Raw genomic sequence first — 27,455 nt, forward strand, 5'->3', positions numbered from 1 at the left:
GGCAAACGAAGGACTATATGACTGTGACAGCCCACTGGGTAGATGCATCCCCTTCCGCAGCAACAGCAACAGCTGCATCAGTAGCAGCATCTACAAAATGGCGGCTCATGCAAAGGCAGGCAACATTGTGTATTACAGGCTTTAATAAGAGGCACAACGCTGACAACATATTAGAGAAAATGAGGGAAATTATCTCCCAGTGGCTTACCCCACTTAGACTCTCATGGGGATTTGTGGTGTCAGACAATGCCAGTAACATTGTGCGGGCATTAAATATGGGCAATTTCCAGCACGTCCCATGTTTTGCCCACACCATTAATTTGGTGGTGCAGCATTACCTCAAGAGTGACAGGGGTGTGCAGGAGATGCTTGCGGTGGCGCGCAAAATTGCTGGACACTTTCGGCATTCAGCCAGTGCCTACCGCAGACTAGAGGCACATCAAAAAAGCATGAACCTGCCCTGCCATCACCTCAAACAAGAGGTTGTGACGCGCTGGAACTCCACCCTCTATATGCTGCAGAGGATGGAGGAGCAGCAAAAGGCCATTCAGGCCTACACAGCCACCTACGACATAGGCAAAGGAGTGGGGATGCGCCTCAGTCAAGCGCAGTGGAGACTGATTTCCGTGTTGTGCAAGGTTCTGCAGCCATTTGAACTTGCCACACGAGAAGTCAGTTCCGACACTGCCAGCTTGAGTCAGGTCATTCCCCTGATCAGGCTGTTGCAGAAGCAGCTGGAGAAAGTGAGGGAGGAGCTGGTAAGCCATTGCGATTACACCAAGCATGTAGCTCTTGTGGATGTAGCCCTTCGTACGCTTTGCCAGGATCCGAGGGTGGTCACTCTTTTAAAGTCAGAGGAATACATTCTGGCCACCGTGCTCGATCCTCGGTTTAAAGCGTATGTTGTGTCTCTGTTTCCGGCGGACACAAGTCTACAGCGGTGCAAAGACCTGCTGGTCAGGAGATTGTCCTCTGAAGAGGACCGTGACATGCCAACAGCTCCACCCTCATTTTCTTCCACATCTATGGCTGCGAGGAAAAAGCTCAGTTTTCCCAAAAGAGGCACTGGCGGGGATGCTGATAACATCTGGTCCGGACTGAAGGACCTGCCAACCATTGCAGACATGTCTACTCTCGCTGCATTGGATGCTGTCACAATAGAAAAAATTGTGGATGATTACTTTGCTGACACCATCCAAGTAGACATGTCAGACAGTCCATATTGTTACTGGCAGGAAAAAAAGGCAGTTTGGAAGCCCCTGTACAAACTGGCTCTATTTTACCTGAGTTGTCCCCCCTCCAGTGTGTACTCGGAAAGAGTTTTTAGTGCAGCGGGGAACCTGGACAGTGAGCGGCGAAGGAGGTTGCTTCCTCACAACGTTGAAAAAATGATGTTTATAAAAATGAATAATCAATTCCTCAATGAAGTACAGCACTGCCCTCCAGATACTACAGAGGGACCTGTGGTTGTGGAGTCCAGCGGGGACGAATTGATAATGTGTGATGAGGAGGAAGTACACACTGTAGGGGGGGAGGAATCAGAGGTTGAGGATGAGGACGACATCTTGCCTCAGTAGAGCCTGTTTAGTCTGTACAGGGAGAGATGAATAGCTTTTTTGGTGTGGGGGCCCAAACAAACCAATCATTTCAGCCAAAGTTGTTTGGTAGGCCCTGTCGCTGAAATGATTGGTTTGTTAAAGTGTGCATGTCCTATTTCAACAACATAAGGGTGGGTGTGAGGGCCCAAGGACAATTCCATCTTGGAACTTTTTTTTTGGCATTATATGACCAATCAACAGTCGTTTGCCATGTTCAAAAAGTAAAACCAAATTTTAAAAAATTCAAGAAATTAAACCAAAAGTAAAATGCCGTGTCATAATTTAAAACAAGAGTTTTTGACGTGCTCTAAAACTACTGTATTGTTGTTTATATTTTATAAACACTACACTTGAAAGCTTGAGTCTTTCAATAAAAAAGTAACTGTCCATTGCACGAATATTTGCAACAGGGACAATTTTAGGGTTAAGAAAGCCAACTAATAACACTTCGACGCTGTCTGTCTTTATAAACACTACACTTGGAAGTTGGAGGAGGTATTGTGGCCCCGGCACCAAATTTACTACCGGGGCCACTCCACTGTGCAGTCCATATTTAGGTGTATCAGATATTAAACAACGGTGACAGTTGATGCCCAATTTTTTAATTATATTGTGGCCTCGGTACCAAATTGTGTACCGGGGCCACCACACTACGCAGTCCAGATACTTGTTTGGTGGAATTCAGACCAGTTGAGGGTTTTATTATTATATTGTGGGGACCACTCTATCTATACCACACTACAACTCTATACCACTCTATTTCATACTTTAATTCTATTTAATACTTTAATTCTATTTCATACTTTAATTCTATTTAATACTTTAATTCTATTTCATACTTTAATTCTATTTAATACTTTAATTCTATTACTAATTACCATAAAGAGGAACTGCCGCTTCTATTTAATACTTTAATTCTATTAGTAGTTACCATAAAGAGGAACAAAATAAACCAATTTTACCAAAAGTATAATATGACTTAGACTTACAAACACTACACTTGAAAGATGGTGCCTTTAAATGAAAAAGTCAGTCTTCATTGCACGACTATGTGCAACAGGGACAGTTTTTTGGTTTACAAAGTCAACCAATAACACTTGGACCCTGTCTGTCTTTAACATACTTGATGGGATCTCAATGACGAATTGTCTGTACCATGTTTGGAGGAGGTATTGTGGCCCCGGTATCAAATTGGGTACCGGGGCCACCCCACTACGCAGTCCAGATACTTGTTTGGTGGAATTCTGACACGTGGAGGGTGTATTTATTTTATTGTGGCCCCGGTATCAAATTGGGTACCGGGGCCACCCCACTACGCAGTCCAGATACTTGTTTGGTGGAATTCTGACACGTGGAGGGTGTATTTATTTTATTGTGGCCCCGGTATCAAATTGGGTACCGGGGCCACCCCACTACGCAGTCCAGATACTTGTTTGGTGGAATTCTGACACGTGGAGGGTTTTTTAATTATATTGTGGCCTCGGTACCAAATTGTGTACCGGGGCCACCACACTACGCAGTCAAGATAGATAGATGCGTATCATAGATAAAGTACATTCAGTGGTGTGGGCCAAATTGAAAAATATTCAAAATGCACTGACATTATCAAAAACAAGAGGTTGTCACACGCTAAAACTCCAACATGTATATGATGGAGAGGATGGAGGAGCAGCCGTATGTGTAGTGTAATGCAGACCTGTTGAAGGTTTTTTATATATTTTATTGTGGTGCCCAGTGCCCACTCCTCTAGGCAGTCCAGGTACATTTATTGGTGCGATTCATAAAAGTTCAGGGTTTTTAATATATTGTGGTGACCCACTCCTCTACGCAGTCCAGGTACATTTATTGGTGCGAATCAAACAAGTTGATGGTTTTCTTATTATATATATTGTGGTGACCCACTCCTCTAGGCAGTCCAGGTACATTTATTGGTGCGATTCATAAAAGTTCAGGGTTTTTAATATATTGTGGTGACCCACTCCTCTACGCAGTCCAGGTACATTTATTGGTGCGAATCAAACAAGTTGATGGTTTTCTTATTATATATATTGTGGTGACCCACTCCTCTAGGCAGTCCAGGTACATTTTTTGGTGCGATTCATAAAAGTTCAGGGTTTTTAATATATTGTGGTGACCCACTCCCCTACGCAGTCCAGGTACATTTATTGGTGCGAATCAAACAAGTTGATGGTTTTCTTATTATATATATTGTGGTGACCCACTCCTCTACGCAGTCCAGGTACATTTTTTTGGTGCGATTCATAAAAGTTCAGGGTTTTTAATATATTGTGGTGACCCACTCCTCTACGCAGTCCAGGTACATTTATTGGTGCGAATCAAACAAGTTGATGGTTTTCTTATTATATATATTGTGGTGACCCACTCCTCTACGCAGTCCAGGTACATTTATTGGTGCGATTCATAAAAGTTCAGGGTTTTTAATATATTGTGGTGACCCACTCCTCTACGCAGTCCAGGTACATTTATTGGTGCGAATCAAACAAGTTGATGGTTTTCTTATTATATATATTGTGGTGACCCACTCCTCTACGCAGTCCAGGTACATTTATTGGTGCGATTCATAAAAGTTCAGGGTTTTTAATATATTGTGGTGACCCACTCCTCTACGCAGTCCAGGTACATTTATTGGTGCAAATCAAACAAGTTGATGGTTTTCTTATTATATATATTGTGGTGACCCACTCCTCTACGCAGTCCAGGTACATTTATTGGTGCGAATCAAACAAGTTGATGGTTTTCTTATTATATATATTGTGGTGACCCACTCCTCTACGCAGTCCAGGTACATTTATTGGTGCGATTCATAAAAGTTCAGGGTTTTTAATATATTGTGGTGACCCACTCCTCTACGCAGTCCAGGTACATTTATTGGTGCGAATCAAACAAGTTGATGGTTTTCTTATTATATATATTGTGGTGACCCACTCCTCTACGCAGTCCAGGTACATTTATTGGTGCGATTCATAAAAGTTCCTGGTTTTTAATATATTGTGGTGACCCACTCCTCTACGCAGTCCAGGTACATTTATTGGTGCGAATCAAACAAGTTGATGGTTTTCTTATTATATATATTGTGGTGACCCACTCCTCTACGCAGTCCAGGTACATTTATTGGTGCGATTCATAAAAGTTCAGGGTTTTTAATATATTGTGGTGACCCACTCCTCTACGCAGTCCAGGTACATTTATTGGTGCGAATCAAACAAGTTGATGGTTTTCTTATTATATATATTGTGGTGACCCACTCCTCTACGCAGTCCAGGTACATTTATTGGTGCGATTCATAAAAGTTCAGGGTTTTTAATATATTGTGGTGACCCACTCCTCTACGCAGTCCAGGTACATTTATTGGTGCGATTCATAAAAGTTCAGGGTTTTTAATATATTGTGGTGACCCACTCCTCTACGCAGTCCAGGTACATTTATTGGTGCGATTCATAAAAGTTCAGGGTTTTTAATATATTGTGGTGACTCACTCCTCTACGCAGTCCAGAAAGATACCTTGTTGCAACGTTTTGGACTAATAACTATATTGTGAGGTGTTCAGAATACACTGTAAATTAGTGGAAATGCTTGTTATTGAATGTTATTGAGGTTAATAATAGCCTAGGAGTGAAAATAAGCCCAAAAACTTGATTTTTAAACTTTTTATGTTTTTTTCCAAAAAAATCAGAATCCAAAACCTTAAATCCGAACCGAGACCTTTCGTCAAGTGTTTTGCGAGACAAATCCGAACCCCAAAAATAACGAAAATCCGGATCCAAAACACAAAACACGAGACCTCAAAAGTCGCCGGTGCACATCCCTAGTATAAATGTCTTGTAGTGAACAATGGTCACACGACTGCGAACTTACACTGGAGAATAAGCACAAGAAATGGTGTTTTTATTTTTTGACAAAACCCAAACCCGAAACTTTTACGCTGAGATTAAAACATACGTTCCACTGTGTGTTCCACCAGCATATTTAACACTGTCTTTGTGAAACGCCAACACGTCAAGAAGGCTTGTTCCGTGTTGTAACCTAAGAAGAAACCGGAGGATGACCAGGGCAGATAAGAATAAATAAAGGGACAGGATCAGGGTAAGAAATGGATCTGTTGTTCATATTCTGCATGGAGCTTCACAACCACTTCCAGCTCTTACATATATCCTAAAGGAGCTATACACACTCGGATCAAGCTTATATTATATGCCCTACATGCCCTATACCTGTTTTATTGTGAGCTTTATTATCATTGCGATATATATATATATATATATATATATATATATATATATATATATATATATATATTACACTACAGGACATTGATGCTTATAACTTATGCTCTATAGACAGTCAGGGATCCATGCACTCTTATTACCCCAGAGACTTACATTTTATGAATTAGAGCTGCAGGAGCCCTGTATAAAGCTTTGGTTGTATACAGTACACTTTCCCATTATGCTTAGTAATGTAATATATAGTTAACTGAAGAAAAGGCAAACAACATTATCACAAAACCATTGCACACAATGGACCTCATATTACAAAGTGCACTGGATGTACAAATTACTTTGGTTTTGCACTGGTGCACTCATGTGGTATACCCACTGTGGAGTACCTGCCCACTTTCCAGTCATTGGAAGTAACTACAGAAATTACTAGTGATTCCAGGTTTGTGGCAAGGTGGAAAAATATGAAGAAGTGAGTGCAGTACGCAAAAGTGTAAACATTATATTAAAGTCCAACCTCTAACCACTTAGGTCAACCCTTTCATTAAATTAAACTGGAGTCCATTACTGAATAATATAATGGAGAGCATTGAAGATCTAGGGGTCTATTTATTAAAGTTTTCTCCCCTTGTAAAGCCCCGAAAACGTCTTTACCGTTAAAATCCTTATGTATTAATCTAGCATAGCAGCAGATATCGGAGATATCTGCTGCTTTGCACCCATTAGCGTTTTTCTGAGCACTCCCCATAACAATGTATGGGGAGTGCTTAGTACCGCTATGTATTAAAGCAGGCCTGTCCAACCTGCGGCCCTCCAGATGTTGTGAAACTACAAGTCCCAGCATGCTCTTCCAGCTATCAATAGGTTGTCTACTGGCAAAGCATGCTGGGGCTTGTAGTTTCACAACACCTGGAGGGCCGCAGGTTGGACAGGCCTGTATTAAAGTGTGGCAGGTGAAGTATTTCTCTTTTTTTTACTTGTTAATGTACGCCATCTGAAGCTGGCGTACATTAACATAAGTGAAACATTACACTGAAAACAGCTCTGCTCTGACTGCACAGCGCATGTGTGGAGGGATCACATGATCCCTCCATCACATGCCTCAGGTTCCTGCAGACAGGGATCTCTGTGCGCATACCCGAGTTTACCGGTCGGCGCATACGCACAGGGATTGAAAGAGGGACGATCGGCACCGCAGAGGGAGGAAAAGAGAAGAATACAGTGTTAGGTAAGTGTACCTTCACAGGAGCAGCCGTTTTTCGGAACGGCTGTTCCTGTGTTGATTTTTAATACATATGAGAAACTTTTCAATCCGCATCTATGTGATGAGGGTTGAAAAGTTTCTACAGAAAAAAATGAAGGGTCATAAATGGACCCCATTAAGAGAGAATTTACACTATGTGCATTGTACCAAAGTGAAGGACTGACACATTCTTGCCTACATTTGTTGCAGCATTTGTACCGTTCAGAAATTAAGAAAAATTAGGGAACATACAATATATGTAACATGTAATCCTTAAAAGCATTTACCCCTCTAAAAAAAAAAACCATAAAAAAATAATTTTACTTTCTTCCCTTCCTAATAATAGTACTTTGGTGGAGGTCACACCCTTGGGACCACCATAATTTCCTGTTATTTAACAGAGACCTGCTTCCTATTTATAGCCAGGACCTCTGTCAATCATCACCGGTGCTGCTCATCTCTCTGCTGTAGTTTAATGAGGCATATCACAAAAGACAGACTGTTTAACTTTTATAATAGGCGGTATACATGACACTTTTGCACACAATACCACTACTGTAAGCAAAGTTGGTATTGATTATCAAATATACTAAGAATACCTCACTCATAGTTCATATGAAAAACACTAATATAAGTTATCGAAGTTCACAGGAAAACTGTAATACAATAAATTATTAAGTCAATACAACAGTGGTATAAATAGGCAAAATAAAATCAGGGACATGTACATGTATACTCATATACATGAAGCTGCAGCTTATCAGTTCTACTATTAAAGTATTTGTTTGTAGCCTCAATATGATGTTAAATTAAGTGTGCAAACACTGCAAAACAATAAATGCCACTGTCTCAGTGATGTATTCAAGACTCTATTATGCATGTGACATGCCATGTGTTCTGTAATATAAGACAGTCCACTATTTCCTCATGTAGCCCATCGCCAAATTTGCATTTCATGCCGTCTCTTACTATAAAATAACATAAGGAAATATTTTGGGCAGTTTGGTGGCACGATGGTTAGCATTGCAGCCTCTGAGCACCAGGGCCCTGGGTTCCATTCCAGCCAGGCCCTATGTATGTAGATATTGTATGTTCTACCTGTACCAGCATGGGTTTCCTCCTACAGTCCACAATCATAGACTGTGTTTAACTGGCTTCTGACTAAATTATCCTTATGTGCGTTTGTGTGGGAGAGAATGTAGACTCCACTGGAGCAGAGATGTAAATAACTAAACATTCTTTGAAGAGTTCTGCATAATATGTCAGCGCATGTAAATAATGTTTCTTTTTGGGTTTAACTACAGAGGAAGTGGGGAACATTTAATCCAATTTCACCGACCAAGTTTCTGGCTCTGTAAATTACTTTAAAGGGGGTGTGGCAGTGATTCTCCATATGTATGGACTTGTTTTAATGCTAGAGAGATTTTCGTTGTTAAATTGATTAATCGCTAATATCCTATTCTGCACCAGCTTGGTTCCTATACAGTGACTTCACAGGTAATAACCCCTGATCGTACAATGCCGCGATCTAATCTTTTTTCATGAACTTCAAGCTATTGATAATGCCCATTAATTAAAAGGGGATGAGCGATTAATCACGCATTCAAGCATTTTTTAGGTAGAGCAGGAAATGTTACTTTGACATGTGTAATGGTATTACAGAGAGCCTAGTATCAGATGATTGTGTTTTCCAAGTATTTAATGATATTTAAATGCACACACTGTGCATTTAAATATCCCATGTAGTCGGGTTAGAGTTTTTAATTTCTTTCACTTTATGCAGAATCTTATTATGGCTGCAATTGCTACAACAAAATAAAAAGTATATATCATAAGGTTGATGTGCCCTAAGATGGCGCAGGTTGTTTATTATGCTGTATCAACTCAGGTTGTGATAATATTTGCAGTCTTCTGTGGGAAGACTTTGAGTGTGTAATCATTTCAACTTCTATACTAATGACATAATGACAGACTGCACAAACTATTTTGTGTGAAGAAACCGGCACCTACAGAGAAACTCACCTGGTGGCTCCTGGCAAGGTCTTTATTCTCATGCTCTGAGTTTGCTGGTTCCTCTGCTAAACTCTCTTTGGTGGACGTACTGGACAACCCACTCTCCAGAAATTCAAGTTCTCTCTCCAGTCTTGGGAATCAGAGAGAAAAGCGTAGTATTAGAAGTAGGCAAAGTATCATGAAAGGACTGGTGATGTTTGTAAGGCTTGTCACGGAGGCAAGTATAAATAACAGCACTGCACTAGAGTGATTATAGGAAGTCAAGCAGTCATAGCTAGTCATAGTCATAGCTAGCCCTGATCACTTGGAAGCTATGTTCTTCTGAGGGAAAGACAAGTTCATACTTTCCGACATTTGGGAAACATATTCTCCAGGGACACTGCAAAGTGCTGTAGATGGACATAGTGTACTTGACCCAAGAACATTACACTACTACCGGATATGTTCAAAGCATATACCTGCTGTATTTTAAACATGTGATACCATTACTGCATCCAACCTGCAAAACTGTTGATATGGTGAATACTGAAACGAGGAATCATTTTAGGGACACATTACACAGACTTTAGAATGTCCCTACAATTTAGCGACACATGATAGCTATCATGGTTATCACAATTTCTTTTCTTAAAAGTAAAATCTCCTACATGGGCCATGGCATCCAGTAAACAGCCAAACACATGAAGGGCAACTGGCCTCATATTGCAGTGTGTGTGAGCCCCAAAACAACTGCAACACACAACAATGATCCTATTGAAATTCATTATCGGACCTATTAGTAAATGCAGTTGGAAAATGTCCCCTATTAGCCTGTGTGCGGATCTTCCAAACACAGTAACAATCCCTGACATGTTTCAGAACTGATCCAGTCACTCAGCTGGTATAATACTAAAGAGACTGTAAAGGAAAGCAGGTCATCATATGTGAACACAAGAATAGTTCAGGAGCATTTGCCTGCTTTCCCCTGAAAAATTAAGGTAACACCACATTTGCACACGTGTCTCAGGAGCTCACTTAGTGGGGGTTTCCAGTTGCCCAGAACCCACCACCCAGTATTCCCTCCCTCTCCTCTTACTGCATACTTCCCAACTCTCATGGAATGTCCGGGAGACTCCCCCAATTGGGGTAGGTCTCCCGGGCTCCCGGAAGAGCAGACAAATATCCCGCATATGGCAACATGCTCCTGAAAATGACGCGATTCACGGTGAATCGCGTCATTTTGGCCCTGCCCCGCAAACAAAAATGGAATTTTGTCACGGGGCGGAGCCAAAATGACGCAAATAACCGCGCACACCCCTCCCGCCCTTGTAAGTAACAAAAGGGATAGAGGAATAGAGAGGAGAATAAACAAAAAGAGAGGAGAGAAAACTAAATGAGAGGAGGGGGAGGGAGGGTAAGTAGAGGTACAAGGATATAAGGAAAAATTAGAGAAGGGAAGGGTATCCCCCTTCCTCCATCCTATAGTCCATGTGTGCTATGAAACAGAGAAGATGCTCTACTCAGAGGAGCAGCTGATTGTATTTTCCCCAGCTCACTCCTGACCCCTGTCTCCCCCCATGACTGTGTCTCTGTATCTCTGGCTCCTCCACCCAGTGTGACTGCCTATATCATCTCCCTCTGTCTCTGTCTCTGTTTTTGTTGTCTCTCTTTCTCCAATTTTGCATGTGCACCCTTCTGTCTCTCCCACTGTATCTTCACGTGTGCCCCCCTTGTTTATGTGTGCATAGCTCTTTCCCCTTGTGTGTGTTTATGTCCATTTCTGTCTTCCCGTTTGTGTGCCTGTGTCTCCCTCTGTGTCCCCATGTGCTTTTCACAACACAGAAAACAGATTTCTGCTTAGAGGAGAGTGGCTGTTAGTATGCTGTAAACTATATTAGAGACACCGGGGACTATTTATCAATAGGGCCCCTACTCCAGCGATAAGTAGGAAAACTCCTACCTATCGCTAGAGTAGGGCCCTATTAATAAACAGGCCTCAGTGTCTCTAATATAGTTAGATATAGTTTACAGCTGTAAACTATACTACCTATATAGGGCTTTCAATAACAGTATTGTGAAAAAAAGAAGTTAAAGTTACATTTTCTACAAATAATTTAAATATTTAAAATAAATAAATATATATCTATAATATAAAAGCCTAGTGGCGTGTGTTAGTCTGTGTGTGTGTGTGGGCGGAGTTATACACTGACCTACTAAATTCTTAGTGTGTGTGTGTGTGTAAAAAAAAACCTCAGAAAGGGCTGAAATTTGGTTACTAAGATGTTTTTAATTTGTTAATTTAATTTTTTAATTGTTAAAAGTGTTTATAAAGATTTTAAAAAAATATATATATATTTCTTGAAGGAGAAGTGACAGTTGGGAGTGGTTGGTGGTTGCCGGGGGTGACAGTTGGGAGTGGTTGGTGGTTGCCGGGGGTGACAGAGCGAGAGGAGTGTGATACTCAGGACCGCTGAGAGAGATCCCTGTGTCTGGATAGACACCTGGATAGATGTGGCGATAAAGATGAAGGATGAGGTGATGGAGAAAAATGATGAGGTGGTGACATGTGGACAAAACCACGTTAAAAAAGGGCGCTTGCGTCAGGAAGTAACGTTCTTCCCCTGAGGAGGCCTGGCCTAGCCCCAAATGCATGACAAGAACCTTTTTAACACCTTAAGTAGCTTGATTTGACTAAAATGCATGAGTATCATGCACGGGTTAACTTGTACATATATATATATATATATATATATATATACAAGTTAACCCGTGCATGATACTCATGCATTCTAGTCAAATCAAGCTTCTTAAGGTGTTAAAAAGGTTCTTGTCATGCATTTGGGCCAAGCTTAGGCCTCCTCAGGGGAAGAGCGTTACTTCCCGACGCAAGCGCCCTTTTTTAACGTGGTTTTGTCCACATGTCACCACCTCATCATTTTTTTCCATCACCTCATCCTTCATCTTCATCGCCACATCCTTCATCAAGCTACTTAAGGTGTTAAAAACTCCCCACTGTCACCCCCGGCAACCACCAACCACTCCCAACTGTCACTTCTCCTTCAAGAAATATATAGGTCAGTGTATAACTCTGCCCAGCAGGTGGCGCTGCAGCTTGTTTTTTTTTTTACACACACGCCACTAGGCATTTATATAGTAGATATATATATATATATATATATATATATATTTATATTAAGATTCATTAAAATGTTTTATTAAAAGAATAGATTGTTTTCAAATTATTTTAATCTGTTGTGTTGGCAAGAATGGGCGGCCATCAGTCAGTATGTGGCCCAGAAGTTGATTGACAGCATGCCAGGGCCAATTACAGAGGTCTTCAGAAAAAAAGGGTTAACACTGCAAATATTGACACTTTGCATAAACTTAATGTAATTGTCAATAAAAGCCTTTGACACTTATGAAATATTTGTAATTTTACTTCAGTATACCAAAGCAACATCTGACTAAAAGGTCTAAAAACACTGACGTAGCAACCTTTGTTAAAACCAATATTTGTGTCATTCTCAAAACTTTTGGCCATGACTGTAGTAAGGGACTGAGTGCTTGTGTGTACCATGAGGTTCTACCTACACGATTAATGTGCTTAGTGATGTATTGCTCAAGACTAATAGCGGGTTACATGGTTTAATACGTACACATATATATGAAAACATATGTAAAAAAAAAATTACTGAAAAGTTGATCAATGTTTTCCAATGCAACATTGATAAAAATGCAGTACTTTTATAGATGTGTAATCCATGTTTATAAACCCCCCTTCCTTTCCCTGCCTGGATACTGCCTTGGCCTCACTATCATTATTTTTTATGTGTGCACACATTGGGCCTGATTCATTCAGGATTGTAAATTCCGATATGTGACGTATTTTGCGTAAAATTGCTCTGCTCATGCTTAGAAACGGACTATACGCCAGTGAATGCAAGTGCAAGCAATTCATCTTCCAACTTCCTACAATGTCAATGGCTGGACGGTGGAGGGAAGGGGCATATGCACATATGTGCAGTAATGGCGTGCCAAGCTCTGAGGTATGTGATTTTAGCCATATGACTTGCACCAGCTACAGGTCAGATGTGAATGCCGACTCATAGTGATGATGAACGCGTATGCATGCCAAAACATGTGTTTGCAATTAAGAGCAATTGTAAAAATGCATTTTGTGTACAGTACTAATTAATAACATCCTGATTAATGTTTTTCACGTAAAAAAGAAAAAAAAAGTGACTTGTGCATTGTGCATATTCAGCAGTGCGTTGTGCTGTCTGCACACGGATAGGTAGAACATGCCCATTGTGTCATTTATTTTATCTGACTGATATTTATTGTTTTAAAATTTAAAAAGTTTATATATCTATATATAATTTGTTTAGGAATATATCCCTTTTTTGCGAATAAGCACCTCTAATATATATAAATAAAGGTTAATAATAATAAAAATAATTCACTGGATTTAAAAATCTTTTTCTGTGATAAGACTAAGGTACCTAACCAACATTTCACCAGATATGGGATACCCTGATTACCAGTAATGAGGCAAGGCCACTAGATACACATATAAACTTGCTGTCTTCGTACTTAATGTTTTATTGGATTTTATGTATTTTTTGGGTGCTTTTCCATTTTGAGGAAAAACCTTCCACACTAGATATCAACAGTCCTCAAAGAAAATCCCCAATGTTGTATCTAAATCAAGTCAGATATTATGTATACTCTGTAAAACCGGGTGCTCCCTCAGTGGTATAAGTAGATTATGGTAAAGAGAAAAAAGACCTACTATAACAGTTGGGCAGCCCAGGCGTGCCCTAGAAAAATGTTTTCTTTTCCTTTTTGCCATCCTTATTTTACCTTAATTTTCTTGAATTATTTTGATGGTTGATTTCATAAAATGTAAAAAAATATTTAATATACAGAATGGAATTTAAAAATAAATAAATTTATATTGTCATTCTTTTGATATGCATATTGGCAGCCTTCTGATATTCTTAGATGGATAATATGCTACGGAAGGCACATAATTTACCCCAGTGCAGCCTATAATTGAGGTAGCTGAATTACAAGGAGACCTGTGCTGGGGTATTTCCATGGTCTCTCTCGATAGTCCAGTAGGTATTTACCCATTGTACATAATGACCCTTTTAATAAAATCCTGTCAGTTTCAGATATGTATCAAATATACCTCTGAATGCCGTCTTCTAGCTCCCGCGTTTTCAGCTCATCTTCCTGCATCTGTCTCCTGGTTGCCTCATCTTCTTCAGGGGTGGAAGCTGGAGCTCCCTCCAAAAGCCAGCGCTCCCGAAGAGCCTTGGACTGTATAAGGAGAGACAATAAGAAATGCTTAATATGCACTTTCTGTAATATTTTTAATGTCACTAAACTTTTGATTTGCACCTGTTTTATATTAAATTTACACTTTCAGAAGAAACTGGCAAGAACTGCACAATTTAGTTGCACTTGTGACTTTCCAAATGTAAATGTGATGTTATATGTCAAAGGTCATAGCAAAGCCATTGTTTGGATTCACAGCAGATTTACTCCTTTAAAAATTGTTCTCTAAATGCAAGTCAGGTATTTGTCTAATCCCTTAATCAGGTTTGTCAACCACCGATACTTTTTACCTTTTTTTATGCTTTATCAGCCGCCTGCTCTACTAGGTTATCAGGATAAGTCATACTTGCCAACTCTCCCTGAATGTCAGGGAGACTCTCTGAAATAGGGGTGATCTCCCTCACTCCCTGAACAGTCTGTCATTCTCCCCATACTTGCCTACTTTCTCATAGCTCTTTCCGGGAGAGGGGCTTGACTGGAGGGCGGTTGGGGGCGGGGCCCGGGCAGACCTGTAATTTTGTTGCGGGCAGCGGGGCCAAAATTTTATGGAGACCAAGGGTTTAATTAAAGGCTGACAGGTAAGACAACATGAATTCAGTAATGGAGACAGAAATGTAAAAGACACCTCAGTCTCTAGAGATTCATTAACTGCTTTTCTTTAACACATAGTTGCCTACTCTCCCGGAATGTCCTGGAGACTCACGCATTTTTGGGAGACTTCCCAGGAGAGGGCAACCTTCCGGTTCTCCCCCCACAATAGATAAGTGCCGGTGGGGGAGGAGATTAATTCTGCAAATATTGTGTCATCTTAACCCTGACCCCTGCTGTAATTAGCTGAGATTGTGACAACCATTTAGGGGCGGGGCCAAAATGATGCAATTCCTCAAGCCCCACCCCCCCACACCCACCTCCTCTGGAATATCCCTGAAACCAACGAGGAAAAGTTGGCAAGTATGGGATAAGTTATAATGAGCAATTACGACTGTCTTACTGTGTATGGCACCCAAACAACACTTATTAAAGTGTGCCCGATTTTGGCGATAAATAATATTTTGTTATCTCTGCTTATCGCTGTTTTGCTGCAATTTATCAATGTTATCTCGCCGGGATCACAAAAAAAAAAAAAAAAAAATCAAAGAATAACAAACGTATGGCAATATAGTAAAACAATGTAATAGAACATGAAATCCCTTCATAAATAATCAAAGACTCACCTTAAGATGCTGCAATTGTCTCCGATCATCTTCAAGTTGGCGTCTCTTGTTTTCAGTTTCAACTTGACGTCGTCTTTTTTCCTGAGAGGAAAGTAAATATATGACAATCACTTGTTATTAGCATGGACTACAGAAATGTAATATACCATATATAGTGTCTGCTATATAGTAATGACAATAGATTAAACAGGGGCTGTTACAAAGTACTGTGTGTATCTGGTACATATGCTTCACTCTGTGCTCATTCTGAATGTAAAAGTAGTAATAAAAACCATGGGCCTGATCCATTAAGGAGTGTAAATGGAAATACTTTAAGCACAACTACTCTTTGCCTGCCCAAAACTGGACCATATGCCATAGAAACTACTAACACTCAATTCATCTTCGAGTGCAAAGGACCCTTACTACAGGCTACGATTACAGCGGCAGAACCAGGGGCAGGCTGGGCTGGAGGGCAGGGGGGCATTTGCCTCCTGGGTCAGTGCCATAGTGGGCTACCTTAGGCTGGGTCATCTGCATTTTTTTTTTCCTTTAAAATGTTCCTAATAGGCTGCTGAGTCAAGTCTTGCCCCCAGGGCTAAAAGATGCCAGCTCTCCCCTGGGCAGAACGTAGAGGAGAATGGCCGTATGCACGTAGTCAATGTACAGTAGGGTGTGCCAAGCTCGAGCGCATGCAGCAGTGTCCGATTCAAGCTTTGGGCATATCAAAGGTACGTGATTTTCAGTCGTATCACTTGCACCAGCTACAGGTCAGGCACAACTGACAATTACTAGTACTGAAGGATGTGTATGTACGCTAGAAGATGTGTTTGCAATCAGGAGGAATTGTAACATTGTCTTTTATGTACAGTAGACATTAATAACATCCTATTAAATGTATTTTATAGAGACAGAATTTTTTTTTCCGTAATATTTTGTCATTAATGACTATGGGCCTGATTCATTAAGGAAAGTTAAGAAAAGTAAGCAAGTAAGGCAAAACCATGTTGCATTCGAGGGGGAGGTAAATTTTAAATGTGATGGCAGATTTATAGTTGGGATAGGGCATGCCCTAGATCAACTTTAAATTTCAGTGTACAAATAATCAAGTATTTGTGTGCTACATGATAAAACAGACAGTAGTTTCCCTATGTGCAAAATAATAAACAAATTTGCACCCCTTGCATTGCAACATGGTTTTGTCCAGAAAACTTAAGTAAAAAAACTTACTCAATTTTTTTGCTTAACTTTCCTTAATGAATCAGGCCATATATTATTAAGAGGTGACATTAATTGATTGTGTGTGTGTGTGTGTGTGTGTGTGTTCTTTTATGACTTTCTATTTCACATATTGGACGTATCCTAAAGTTTCTACTCTGCTAGAGCAGAGATGACCTAAACCCGTATTCATCAACAGATATGAACAAAAGTATTTGGCCACATCTGCTAATTATTGAATTGAGGTGTTTCAATCAGACTAGCTGCCAGAGGTGTATAAAATCAAGCATGTAGTCATGCAGTCTGCATTTGCAAACATTTGAGATACAAAATGGGTCATTCTGAAGAGCTCAGTGACTTCAAGCATGGTATTGTGATATGATGCCACCTTTGCAAAAAGATGGTTCATGAAATTTCATCCCAGCTGGATATTCCATGGTCAACTGTAAGTGATATTTTTAGAAAGTGGAAGCGTTTGGGAACAACAGCAACTCAGTCATGAAGCAAAAAAACTAGGGATGAGCGCACTCGGATTTCTGAAATCCGAGCCCACCCGAACGTTGCGGATCCGAGTCGGATCCGAGACAGATCCGGGTATTGGCGCCAAGTTCAAAAGTGAAACTGAGGCTCTGACTCATAATCCCGTTGTCGGATCTCGCGATACTCGGATCCTATAAATTCCCCGCTAGTCGCCGCCATCTTCACTCGGGCATTGATCAGGGTAGAGGGAGGGTGTGTTAGGTGGTCCTCTGTGCTGTTTAGTTCTGTGCTGTTTAGTTCTGTGCTGTTTAGTGCTGTGCTGTTTAGTGCTGTGCTGTGCTGTGCTGTTTAGTGCTGTGCTGTGCTGTGCTGTGTTCTGCAGTATCAGTCCAGTGGTGCTGTGTGCTGTGCTCTGTCCTTCTGAGGTCAGTGGTGCTGCTGGGTCCTGTGCTGTGTCCTGTTCAGTCCAGTGGTGCTGTGTCCTGTGCTCTGTGCTTCTAAGGGCATAGTTATTTCCCCAATATTCCCCTGTGTTTAAAAAAATAAAAAAAAGTTTTTTTAAAAAATACCAAAAACTACTTTAATATTTTTTAATTACCACAAAATTTTCACAACCAATCCTGCAGTATAAGCCCATTGGTACTGCAATATTACCAAGTTCACACATTCAGCAGTAAAAGTCCAGTGGTACTGCAATATTACAAAGTTTACACATTCTGCAGTATCAGTCCAGTGGTGCTGTGTCCTGTGCTCTGTCCTGCTGAGTTCCGTAGTGCTGCTGGGTCCTGTGCCGTGTCCTGTTCAGTCCAGTGGTGCTGTGTCCTGTGCTCTGTGCTTCTAAGGGCATAGTTATTTCCCCATTATTCCCAAGTTTTTAAAAAATAAAAAAAAAGTAAAAAAAAATAAAAAATTTAAAAAAAAAAAAAAAATATAATAATTATAACCAAATTTGCAAAACCAATCCAGCATTATAAGTCCATTGGTACTGCAATATTACCAAGTTCACACATTCTGCAGTATCAGTCCAGTGGTGCTGTGTCCTGTGCTCTGTCCTGCTGAGTTCCGTAGTGCTGCTGGGTCCTGTGCCGTGTCCTGTTCAGTCCAGTGGTGCTGTGTCCTGTGCTCTGTGCTTCTAAGGGCATAGTTATTTCCCCACTATTCCCAAGTTTTTTAAAAATAAGAAAAAAGTAAAAAAAAATAAAAAATTTAAAAAAAAAATAAAAAATAATAATTATAACCAAATTTGCAAAACCAATCCAGCATTATAAGTCCATTGGTACTGCAATATTACCAAGTTCACACATTCTGCAGTATCAGTCCAGTGGTGCTGTGTCCTGTGCTCTGTCCTGCTGAGTTCCGTAGTGCTGCTGGGTCCTGTGCCGTGTCCTGTTCAGTCCAGTGGTGCTGTGTCCTGTGCTCTGTGCTTCTAAGGGCATAGTTATTTCCCCACTATTCCCAAGTTTTTTAAAAATAAGAAAAAAGTAAAAAAAAATAAAAAATTTAAAAAAAAAATAAAAAATAATAATTATAACCAAATTTGCAAAACCAATCCAGCAGTATAAGTCCATTGGTACTGCAATATTACCAAGTTCACACATTCTGCAGTATCAGTCCAGTGGTGCTGTGTCCTGTGCTCTGTCCTGCTGAGTTCCGTAGTGCTGCTGGGTCCTGTGCCGTGTCCTGTTCAGTCCAGTGGTGCTGTGTCCTGTGCTCTGTGCTTCTAAGGGCATAGTTATTTCCCCACTATTCCCAAGTTTTTTAAAAATAAGAAAAAAGTAAAAAAAAATAAAAAATTTAAAAAAAAAATAAAAAATAATAATTATAACCAAATTTGCAAAACCAATCCAGCAGTATAAGTCCATTGGTACTGCAATATTACCAAGTTCACACATTCTGCAGTATCAGTCCAGTGGTGCTGTGTCCTGTGCTCTGTCCTGCTGAGTTCCGTAGTGCTGCTGGGTCCTGTGCCGTGTCCTGTTCAGTCCAGTGGCGCTGTGTCCTGTGCTCTGTGCTTCTAAGGGCATAGTTATTTCCCCACTATTCCCAAGTTTTTTAAAAATAAGAAAAAAGTTAAAAAAAATAAAAAATTTAAAAAAAAAATAAAAAATAATAATTATAACCAAATTTGCAAAACCAATCCAGCAGTATAAGTCCATTGGTACTGCAATATTACCAAGTTCACACATTCTGCAGTATCTTGTGCTACATATAATGGAGACCAAAAATTTGGAGGATAAAGTAGGGAAAGATCAAGACCCACTTCCTCCTAATGCTGAAGCTGCTGCCACTAGTCATGACATAGACGATGAAATGCCATCAACGTCGTCTTCCAAGCCCGATGCCCAATCTCGTAGTACCGGGCATGTAAAATCCAAAAAGCCCAAGTTAAGAAAAAGTAGCAAAAAGAGAAACTTAAAATCATCTGAGGAGAAACGTAAAGTTGCCAATATGCCATTTACGACACGGAGTGGCAAGGAACGGCTTAGGCCCTGGCCCGTGTTCATGACTAGTGGTTCAGCTTCACCCACGGATCTTAGCCCTCCTCCTCCTCCCCCCCCCCTACAAAAAATTGAAGAGAGTTATGCTGTCAGCAACAAAACAGCAAACAACTCTGCCTTCTAAAGAGAAATTATCACAAATCCCCAAGGCGAGTCCAAGGGTGTTGGTGGTTGTCAAGCCTGACCTTCCCATCACTGTACGGGAAGAGGTGGCTCGGGAGGAGGCTATTGATGATGTAGCTGGCGCTGTGGAGGAACTTGATGATGAGGATGGTGATGTGGTTATTGTAAATGAGGCACCAGGGGGGGAAACAGCTGATGTCCATGGGATGAAAAAGCCCATCGTCATGCCTGGTCAGAAGACCAAAAAATGCACCTCTTCGGTCTGGAGTTATTTTTATCCAAATCCAGACAACCAATGTATGGCAATATGTAGCTTATGTAAAGCTCAAATAAGCAGGGGTAAGGATCTTGCCCACCTAGGAACATCCTCCCTTATACGTCACCTGAATAACCTTCATAGTTCAGTGGTTAGTTCAGGAACTGGGGCTAGGACCCTCATCGGTACAGGGACACCTAAATCCCGTGGTCCAGTTGGATACACACCAGCAACACCCTCCTCGTCAACTTCCTCCACAATCTCCATCAGATTCAGTCCTGCAGCCCAAGTCAGCAGCCAGACTGAGTCCTCCTCAATACGGGATTCATCCGAGGAATCCTGCAGCGGTACGCCTACTACTGCCACTGCTGCTGTTGCTGCTGTTAGTCGGTCATCTTCCCAGAGGGGAAGTCGTAAGACCGCTAAGTCTTTCACCAAACAATTGACCGTCCAACAGTCGTTTGCCATGACCACCAAATACGATAGTAGTCACCCTATTGCAAAGCGTATAACTGCGGCTGTAACTGCAATGTTGGTGTTAGACGTGCGCCCGGTGTCCGCCATCAGTGGAGTGGGATTTAGAGGGTTGATGGAGGTATTGTGTCCCCGGTACCAAATCCCCTCGAGATTCCACTTCACTAGGCAGGCGATACCAAAAATGTACAGAGAAGTACGATCAAGTGTCCTCAGTGCTCTTAAAAATGCGGTTGTACCCACTGTCCACTTAACCACGGACATGTGGACAAGTGGTTCTGGGCAAACGAAGGACTATATGACTGTGACAGCCCACTGGGTAGATGCATCCCCTTCCGCAGCAACAGCAACAGCTGCATCAGTAGCAGCATCTACAAAATGGCTGCTCATGCAAAGGCAGGCAACATTGTGCATTACAGGCTTTAATAAGAGGCACAACGCTGACAACATATTAGAGAAAATGAGGGAAATTATCTCCCAGTGGCTTACCCCACTTAGACTCTCATGGGGATTTGTGGTGTCAGACAATGCCAGTAACATTGTGCGGGCATTAAATATGGGCAATTTCCAGCACGTCCCATGTTTTGCCCACACCATTAATTTGGTGGTGCAGCATTACCTCAAGAGTGACAGGGGTGTGCAGGAGATGCTTGCGGTGGCCCGCAAAATTGCTGGACACTTTCGGCATTCAGCCAGTGCCTACCGCAGACTAGAGGCACATCAAAAAAGCTTGAACCTGCCCTGCCATCACCTCAAACAAGAGGTTGTGACGCGCTGGAACTCCACCCTCTATATGCTGCAGAGGATGGAGGAGCAGCAAAAGGCCATTCAGGCCTACACAGCCACCTACGACATAGGCAAAGGAGTGGGGATGCGCCTGAGTCAAGCGCAGTGGAGACTGATTTCCGTGTTGTGCAAGGTTCTGCAGCCATTTGAACTTGCCACACGAGAAGTCAGTTCCGACACTGCCAGCTTGAGTCAGGTCATTCCCCTGATCAGGCTGTTGCAGAAGCAGCTGGAGAAAGTGAGGGAGGAGCTGGTAAGCCATTGCGATTACAGCAAGCATGTAGCTCTTGTGGATGTAGCCCTTCGTACGCTTTGCCAGGATCCGAGGGTGGTCACTCTTTTAAAGTCAGAGGAATACATTCTGGCCACCGTGCTCGATCCTCGGTTTAAAGCGTATGTTGTGTCTCTGTTTCCGGCGGACACAAGTCTACAGCGGTGCAAAGACCTGCTGGTCAGGAGATTGTCCTCTGAAGAGGACCGTGACATGCCAACAGCTCCACCCTCATTTTCTTCCACATCTATGGCTGCGAGGAAAAAGCTCAGTTTTCCCAAAAGAGGCACTGGCGGGGATGCTGATAACATCTGGTCCGGACTGAAGGACCTGCCAACCATTGCAGACATGTCTACTCTCGCTGCATTGGATGCTGTGACAATAGAAAAAATTGTGGATGATTACTTTGCTGACACCATCCAAGTAGACATGTCAGACAGTCCATATTGTTACTGGCAGGAAAAAAAGGCAGTTTGGAAGCCCCTGTACAAACTGGCTCTATTTTACCTGAGTTGTCCCCCCTCCAGTGTGTACTCGGAAAGAGTTTTTAGTGCAGCGGGGAACCTGGTCAGTGAGCGGCGAAGGAGGTTGCTTCCTCACAACGTTGAAAAAATGATGTTTATAAAAATGAATAATCAATTCCTCAATGAAGTACAGCACTGCCCTCCAGATACTACAGAGGGACCTGTGGTTGTGGAGTCCAGCGGGGACGAATTGATAATGTGTGATGAGGAGGAAGTAGACACTGTAGGGGGAGAGGAATCAGAGGTTGAGGATGAGGACGACATCTTGCCTCAGTAGAGCCTGTTTAGTCTGTACAGGGAGAGATGAATAGCTTTTTTGGTGTGGGGGCCCAAACAAACCAATCATTTCAGTCAAAGTTGTTTGGTAGGCCCTGTCGCTGAAATGATTGGTTTGTTAAAGTGTGCATGTCCTATTTCAACAACATACCTCTCAACTGCAGCTCATCCCTCCTCTGCGGAGATAATGTCTCCTGTGCTCTGACACGTCACTCTGTGTACTCTCAGCCTCAGGATCTGACACTACAGCTACCATGCCTCTTGTAGCAGCCCTCACTCCAGGGCCTCTTCCATGTGCAGTGTCCCCCTCTCTCTTGGGTTCACTATAGTGGCATGGAGTTCTCCCCCTCATCCAGGGCACACATTCCTTGCCCTGGCTCAGTCACCACGCTCAGACTTCCAGGCAATGCTGGGGGAGCCTGGGAGCTTCCACCCCAGGTCCCCAGCTACAACTCTCCTCTCCTGTGTCTTCTCTCTCTTTCTGACACTTTAAAGATCGTGCCTTTAAATGAAAAAGTCAGTCTTCATTGCACGACTATGTGCAAGTGCAACAGGGACATTTTTTTGGGTTTACAAAGTCAAACAATAACACTTCGACCCTGTCTGTCTGGGGTCTCTCAATGACGAATTGTCTGTAGCATGTTTGGAGGAGGTATTGTGGCCCCGGTATCAAATTGGGTACCGGGGCCACCCCACTATGCAGTCCAGATACTTGTTTGGTGGAATTCCGACACGTGGAGGGTTTTTTAATTATATTGTGGCCTCGGTACCAAATTGTGTACCGGGGCCACCACACTACGCAGTCAAGATACTTGTTTGGTGGAATTCAGACCAGTTGAGGGTTTTATTATTATATTGTGTGGACCACTCTATCTATACCACACTACAACTCTATACCACTCTATTTCCTACTTTAATTCTATTTAATTCTATTTCCTACTTTAATTCTATTACTAATTAATTACCATAAAGAGGAACAAAAAAAACCAATTTTACCAAAAGTATAATATGACTTAGACTTACAAACACTACACTTTAAAGATCGTGCCTTTAAATGAAAAAGTCAGTCTTCATTGCACGACTATGTGCAACAGGGACATTTTTTTGGGTTTACAAAGTCAAACAATAACACTTCGACCCTGTCTGTCTGGGGTCTCTCAATGACGAATTGTCTGTAGCATGTTTGGAGGAGGTATTGTGGCCCCGGTACCAAATTGTGTACCGGGGCCACCACACTACGCAGTCAAGATACTTGTTTGGTGGAATTCAGACCAGTTGAGGGTTTTATTATTATATTGTGTGGACCACTCTATCTATACCACACTACAACTCTATACCACTCTATTTCCTACTTTAATTCTATTTAATTCTATTTCCTACTTTAATTCTATTACTAATTAATTACCATAAAGAGGAACAAAAAAAACCAATTTTACCAAAAGTATAATATGACTTAGACTTACAAACACTACACTTTAAAGATCGTGCCTTTAAATGAAAAAGTCAGTCTTCATTGCACGACTATGTGCAACAGGGACATTTTTTTGGGTTTACAAAGTCAAACAATAACACTTCGACCCTGTCTGTCTGGGGTCTCTCAATGACGAATTGTCTGTAGCATGTTTGGAGGAGGTATTGTGGCCCCGGTACCAAATTGTGTACCGGGGCCACCACACTACGCAGTCAAGATACTTGTTTGGTGGAATTCAGACCAGTTGAGGGTTTTATTATTATATTGTGTGGACCACTCTATCTATACCACACTACAACTCTATACCACTCTATTTCCTACTTTAATTCTATTTAATTCTATTTCCTACTTTAATTCTATTACTAATTAATTACCATAAAGAGGAACAAAAAAAACCAATTTTACCAAAAGTATAATATGACTTAGACTTACAAACACTACACTTTAAAGATCGTGCCTTTAAATGAAAAAGTCAGTCTTCATTGCACGACTATGTGCAACAGGGACATTTTTTTGGGTTTACAAAGTCAAACAATAACACTTCGACCCTGTCTGTCTGGGGTCTCTCAATGACGAATTGTCTGTAGCATGTTTGGAGGAGGTATTGTGGCCCCGGTACCAAATTGTGTACCGGGGCCACCACACTACGCAGTCAAGATACTTGTTTGGTGGAATTCAGACCAGTTGAGGGTTTTATTATTATATTGTGTGGACCACTCTATCTATACCACACTACAACTCTATACCACTCTATTTCCTACTTTAATTCTATTTAATTCTATTTCCTACTTTAATTCTATTACTAATTAATTACCATAAAGAGGAACAAAAAAAACCAATTTTACCAAAAGTATAATATGACTTAGACTTACAAACACTACACTTTAAAGATCGTGCCTTTAAATGAAAAAGTCAGTCTTCATTGCACGACTATGTGCAACAGGGACATTTTTTTGGGTTTACAAAGTCAAACAATAACACTTCGACCCTGTCTGTCTGGGGTCTCTCAATGACGAATTGTCTGTAGCATGTTTGGAGGAAGTATTGTGGCCCCGGTACCAAATTGTGTACCGGGGCCACCACACTACGCAGTCAAGATACTTGTTTGGTGGAATTCAGACCAGTTGAGGGTTTTATTATTATATTGTGGCCTCGGTACCAAATTGTGTACCGGGGCCACCACACTACGCAGTCAAGATAGATAGATGCGTATTGCGTATCATAGATAAAGTACATTCAGTGGTGTGGGGCAAATTGAAAAATATTCCAAATGCACTGACATTATCAAAAACAAGAGGTTGTCACACGCTAAAACTCCAACATGTATATGATGGAGAGGATGGAGGAGCAGCCGTATGTGTAGTGTAATGCAGATCTGTTGAAGGTTTTTTATATATTTTATTGTGGTGCCCAGTGCCCACTCCTCTACGCAGTCCAGATACATTTATTGGTGCGAATCATAAAAGTTCAGGGTTTTTAATATATATTGTGGTGACCCACTCCTCTACGCAGTCCAGGTACATTTATTGGTGCGATTCATAAAAGTTCAGGGTTTTTAAGATATCTTGTGGTGACCCACTCCTATACGCAGTCCAGGTACATTTATTGGTGCGATTCATAAAAGTTCAGGGTTTTTAATAGATATTGTGGTGACCCACTCCTCTACGCAGTCCAGGTACATTTATTGGTGCGAATCATAAAAGTTCAGGGTTTTTAATATATCTTGTGGTGACCCACTCCTCTACGCAGTCCAGGTACATTTATTGGTGCGAATCATAAAAGTTCAGGGTTTTTAAGATATTGTGGTGACCCACTCCTCTACGCAGTCCAGGTACAATTATTGGTGCGAATCATAAAAGTTCAGGGTTTTTAAGATATTGTGGTGACCCACTCCTCTACGCAGTCCAGGTACAATTATTGGTGCGAATCATAAAAGTTCAGGGTTTTTAAGATATTGTGGTGACCCACTCCTCTACGCAGTCCAGGTACAATTATTGGTGCGAATCATAAAAGTTCAGGGTTTTTAAGATATTGTGGTGACCCACTCCTCTACGCAGTCCAGGTACAATTATTGGTGCGAATCATAAAAGTTCAGGGTTTTTAAGATATTGTGGTGACCCACTCCTCTACGCAGTCCAGGTACAATTATTGGTGCGAATCATAAAAGTTCAGGGTTTTTAAGATATTGTGGTGACCCACTCCTCTACGCAGTCCAGGTACAATTATTGGTGCGAATCATAAAAGTTCAGGGTTTTTAAGATATTGTGGTGACCCACTCCTCTACGCAGTCCAGGTACAATTATTGGTGCGAATCATAAAAGTTCAGGGTTTTTAATATATCTTGTGGTGACCCACTCCTCTACGCAGTCCAGGTACATTTATTGGTGCGAATCATAAAAGTTCAGGGTTTTTAAGATATTGTGGTGACCCACTCCTCTACGCAGTCCAGGTACAATTATTGGTGCGAATCATAAAAGTTCAGGGTTTTTAAGATATTGTGGTGACCCACTCCTCTACGCAGTCCAGGTACATTTATTGGTGCGAATCATAAAAGTTCAGGGTTTTTAAGATATTGTGGTGACCCACTCCTCTACGCAGTCCAGGTACATTTATTGGTGCGATTCATAAAAGTTCAGGGTTTTTAATATATATTGTGGTGACCCACTCCTCTACGCAGTCCAGAAAGATACCTTGTTGCAACGTTTTGGACTAATAACTATATTGTGAGGTGTTCACAATACACTGTAAATTAGTGGAAATGCTTGTTATTGAATGTTATTGAGGTTAATAATAGCCTAGGAGTGAAAATAAGCCCAAAAACTTGATTTTTAAACTTTTTATGTTTTTTTCAAAAAAAATCCGAATCCAATACCTTAAATCCGAACCGAGACCTTTCGTCAAGTGTTTTGCGAGACAAATCCGAACCTCAAAAATAACGAAAATCCGGATCCAAAACACAAAACACGAGACCTCAAAAGTCGCCGGTGCACATCTCTAAAAAAAACATGTAAAATCACAGGGATCAACGACTGCTAAGGTGCATGGTGTGTAAAAGTCGCCAATGCTCTGCTGATTCCATAGCTGAAGAGTTTCGAACTTCCACTGGCATTAATGTAAGCACTAAAACTGTGCAGCGGGAGCTTATTGGAATGGGTTTCCATGGCCAAGCAGCTGCATGCAAGCCACAAATACGATGGAGTGGTGTAAAGCACACCGACATTGGATTGTGAAGCAGTGGAAAGGTGTTTTATGGAGTGACGAATCACGCTTCTCTGTTTGGCAGTCAGAATGGCGAGTCTTGGTTTGGCGGATCCCGGGAGAACATTACCTGCCTGACTGCATTATGCCAATTGTGAAGATTGGTGTAGGAGGGATAGTGGTATAAGGCTGTTTTTCAGGGTTTGGCCTAGACCCTGTATTTCCAGTGAAGGGCAATCTTAATGCTTCAACATACCAAGTCATTCTGGACAA

The 27,455-nt window shown here is 41.4% G+C and overlaps 1 protein-coding gene across 2 annotated transcripts in view; it reads right to left on the reverse strand.

Annotated features, from left to right (window-relative positions):
* PALM (paralemmin) overlaps positions 1–27,455 on the reverse strand; it is an 86,145-nt gene that overhangs the window by 8,868 nt on the left and 49,822 nt on the right. For both annotated transcript variants that reach the window (XM_075206050.1, XM_075206056.1), the window contains exons 3-5: positions 15,629–15,709; positions 14,266–14,396; positions 9,102–9,222 (exon numbers count right to left, since the gene is read on the reverse strand). In XM_075206050.1, the coding sequence (XP_075062151.1) occupies positions 9,102–9,222; positions 14,266–14,396; positions 15,629–15,709 (333 nt within the window). The remainder of the gene's footprint in view (positions 1–9,101; positions 9,223–14,265; positions 14,397–15,628; positions 15,710–27,455) is intronic.

This window comes from Mixophyes fleayi, chromosome 1, assembly GCF_038048845.1.
Source record: "Mixophyes fleayi isolate aMixFle1 chromosome 1, aMixFle1.hap1, whole genome shotgun sequence".
NCBI classification, from domain to species: domain Eukaryota; kingdom Metazoa; phylum Chordata; class Amphibia; order Anura; family Limnodynastidae; genus Mixophyes; species Mixophyes fleayi.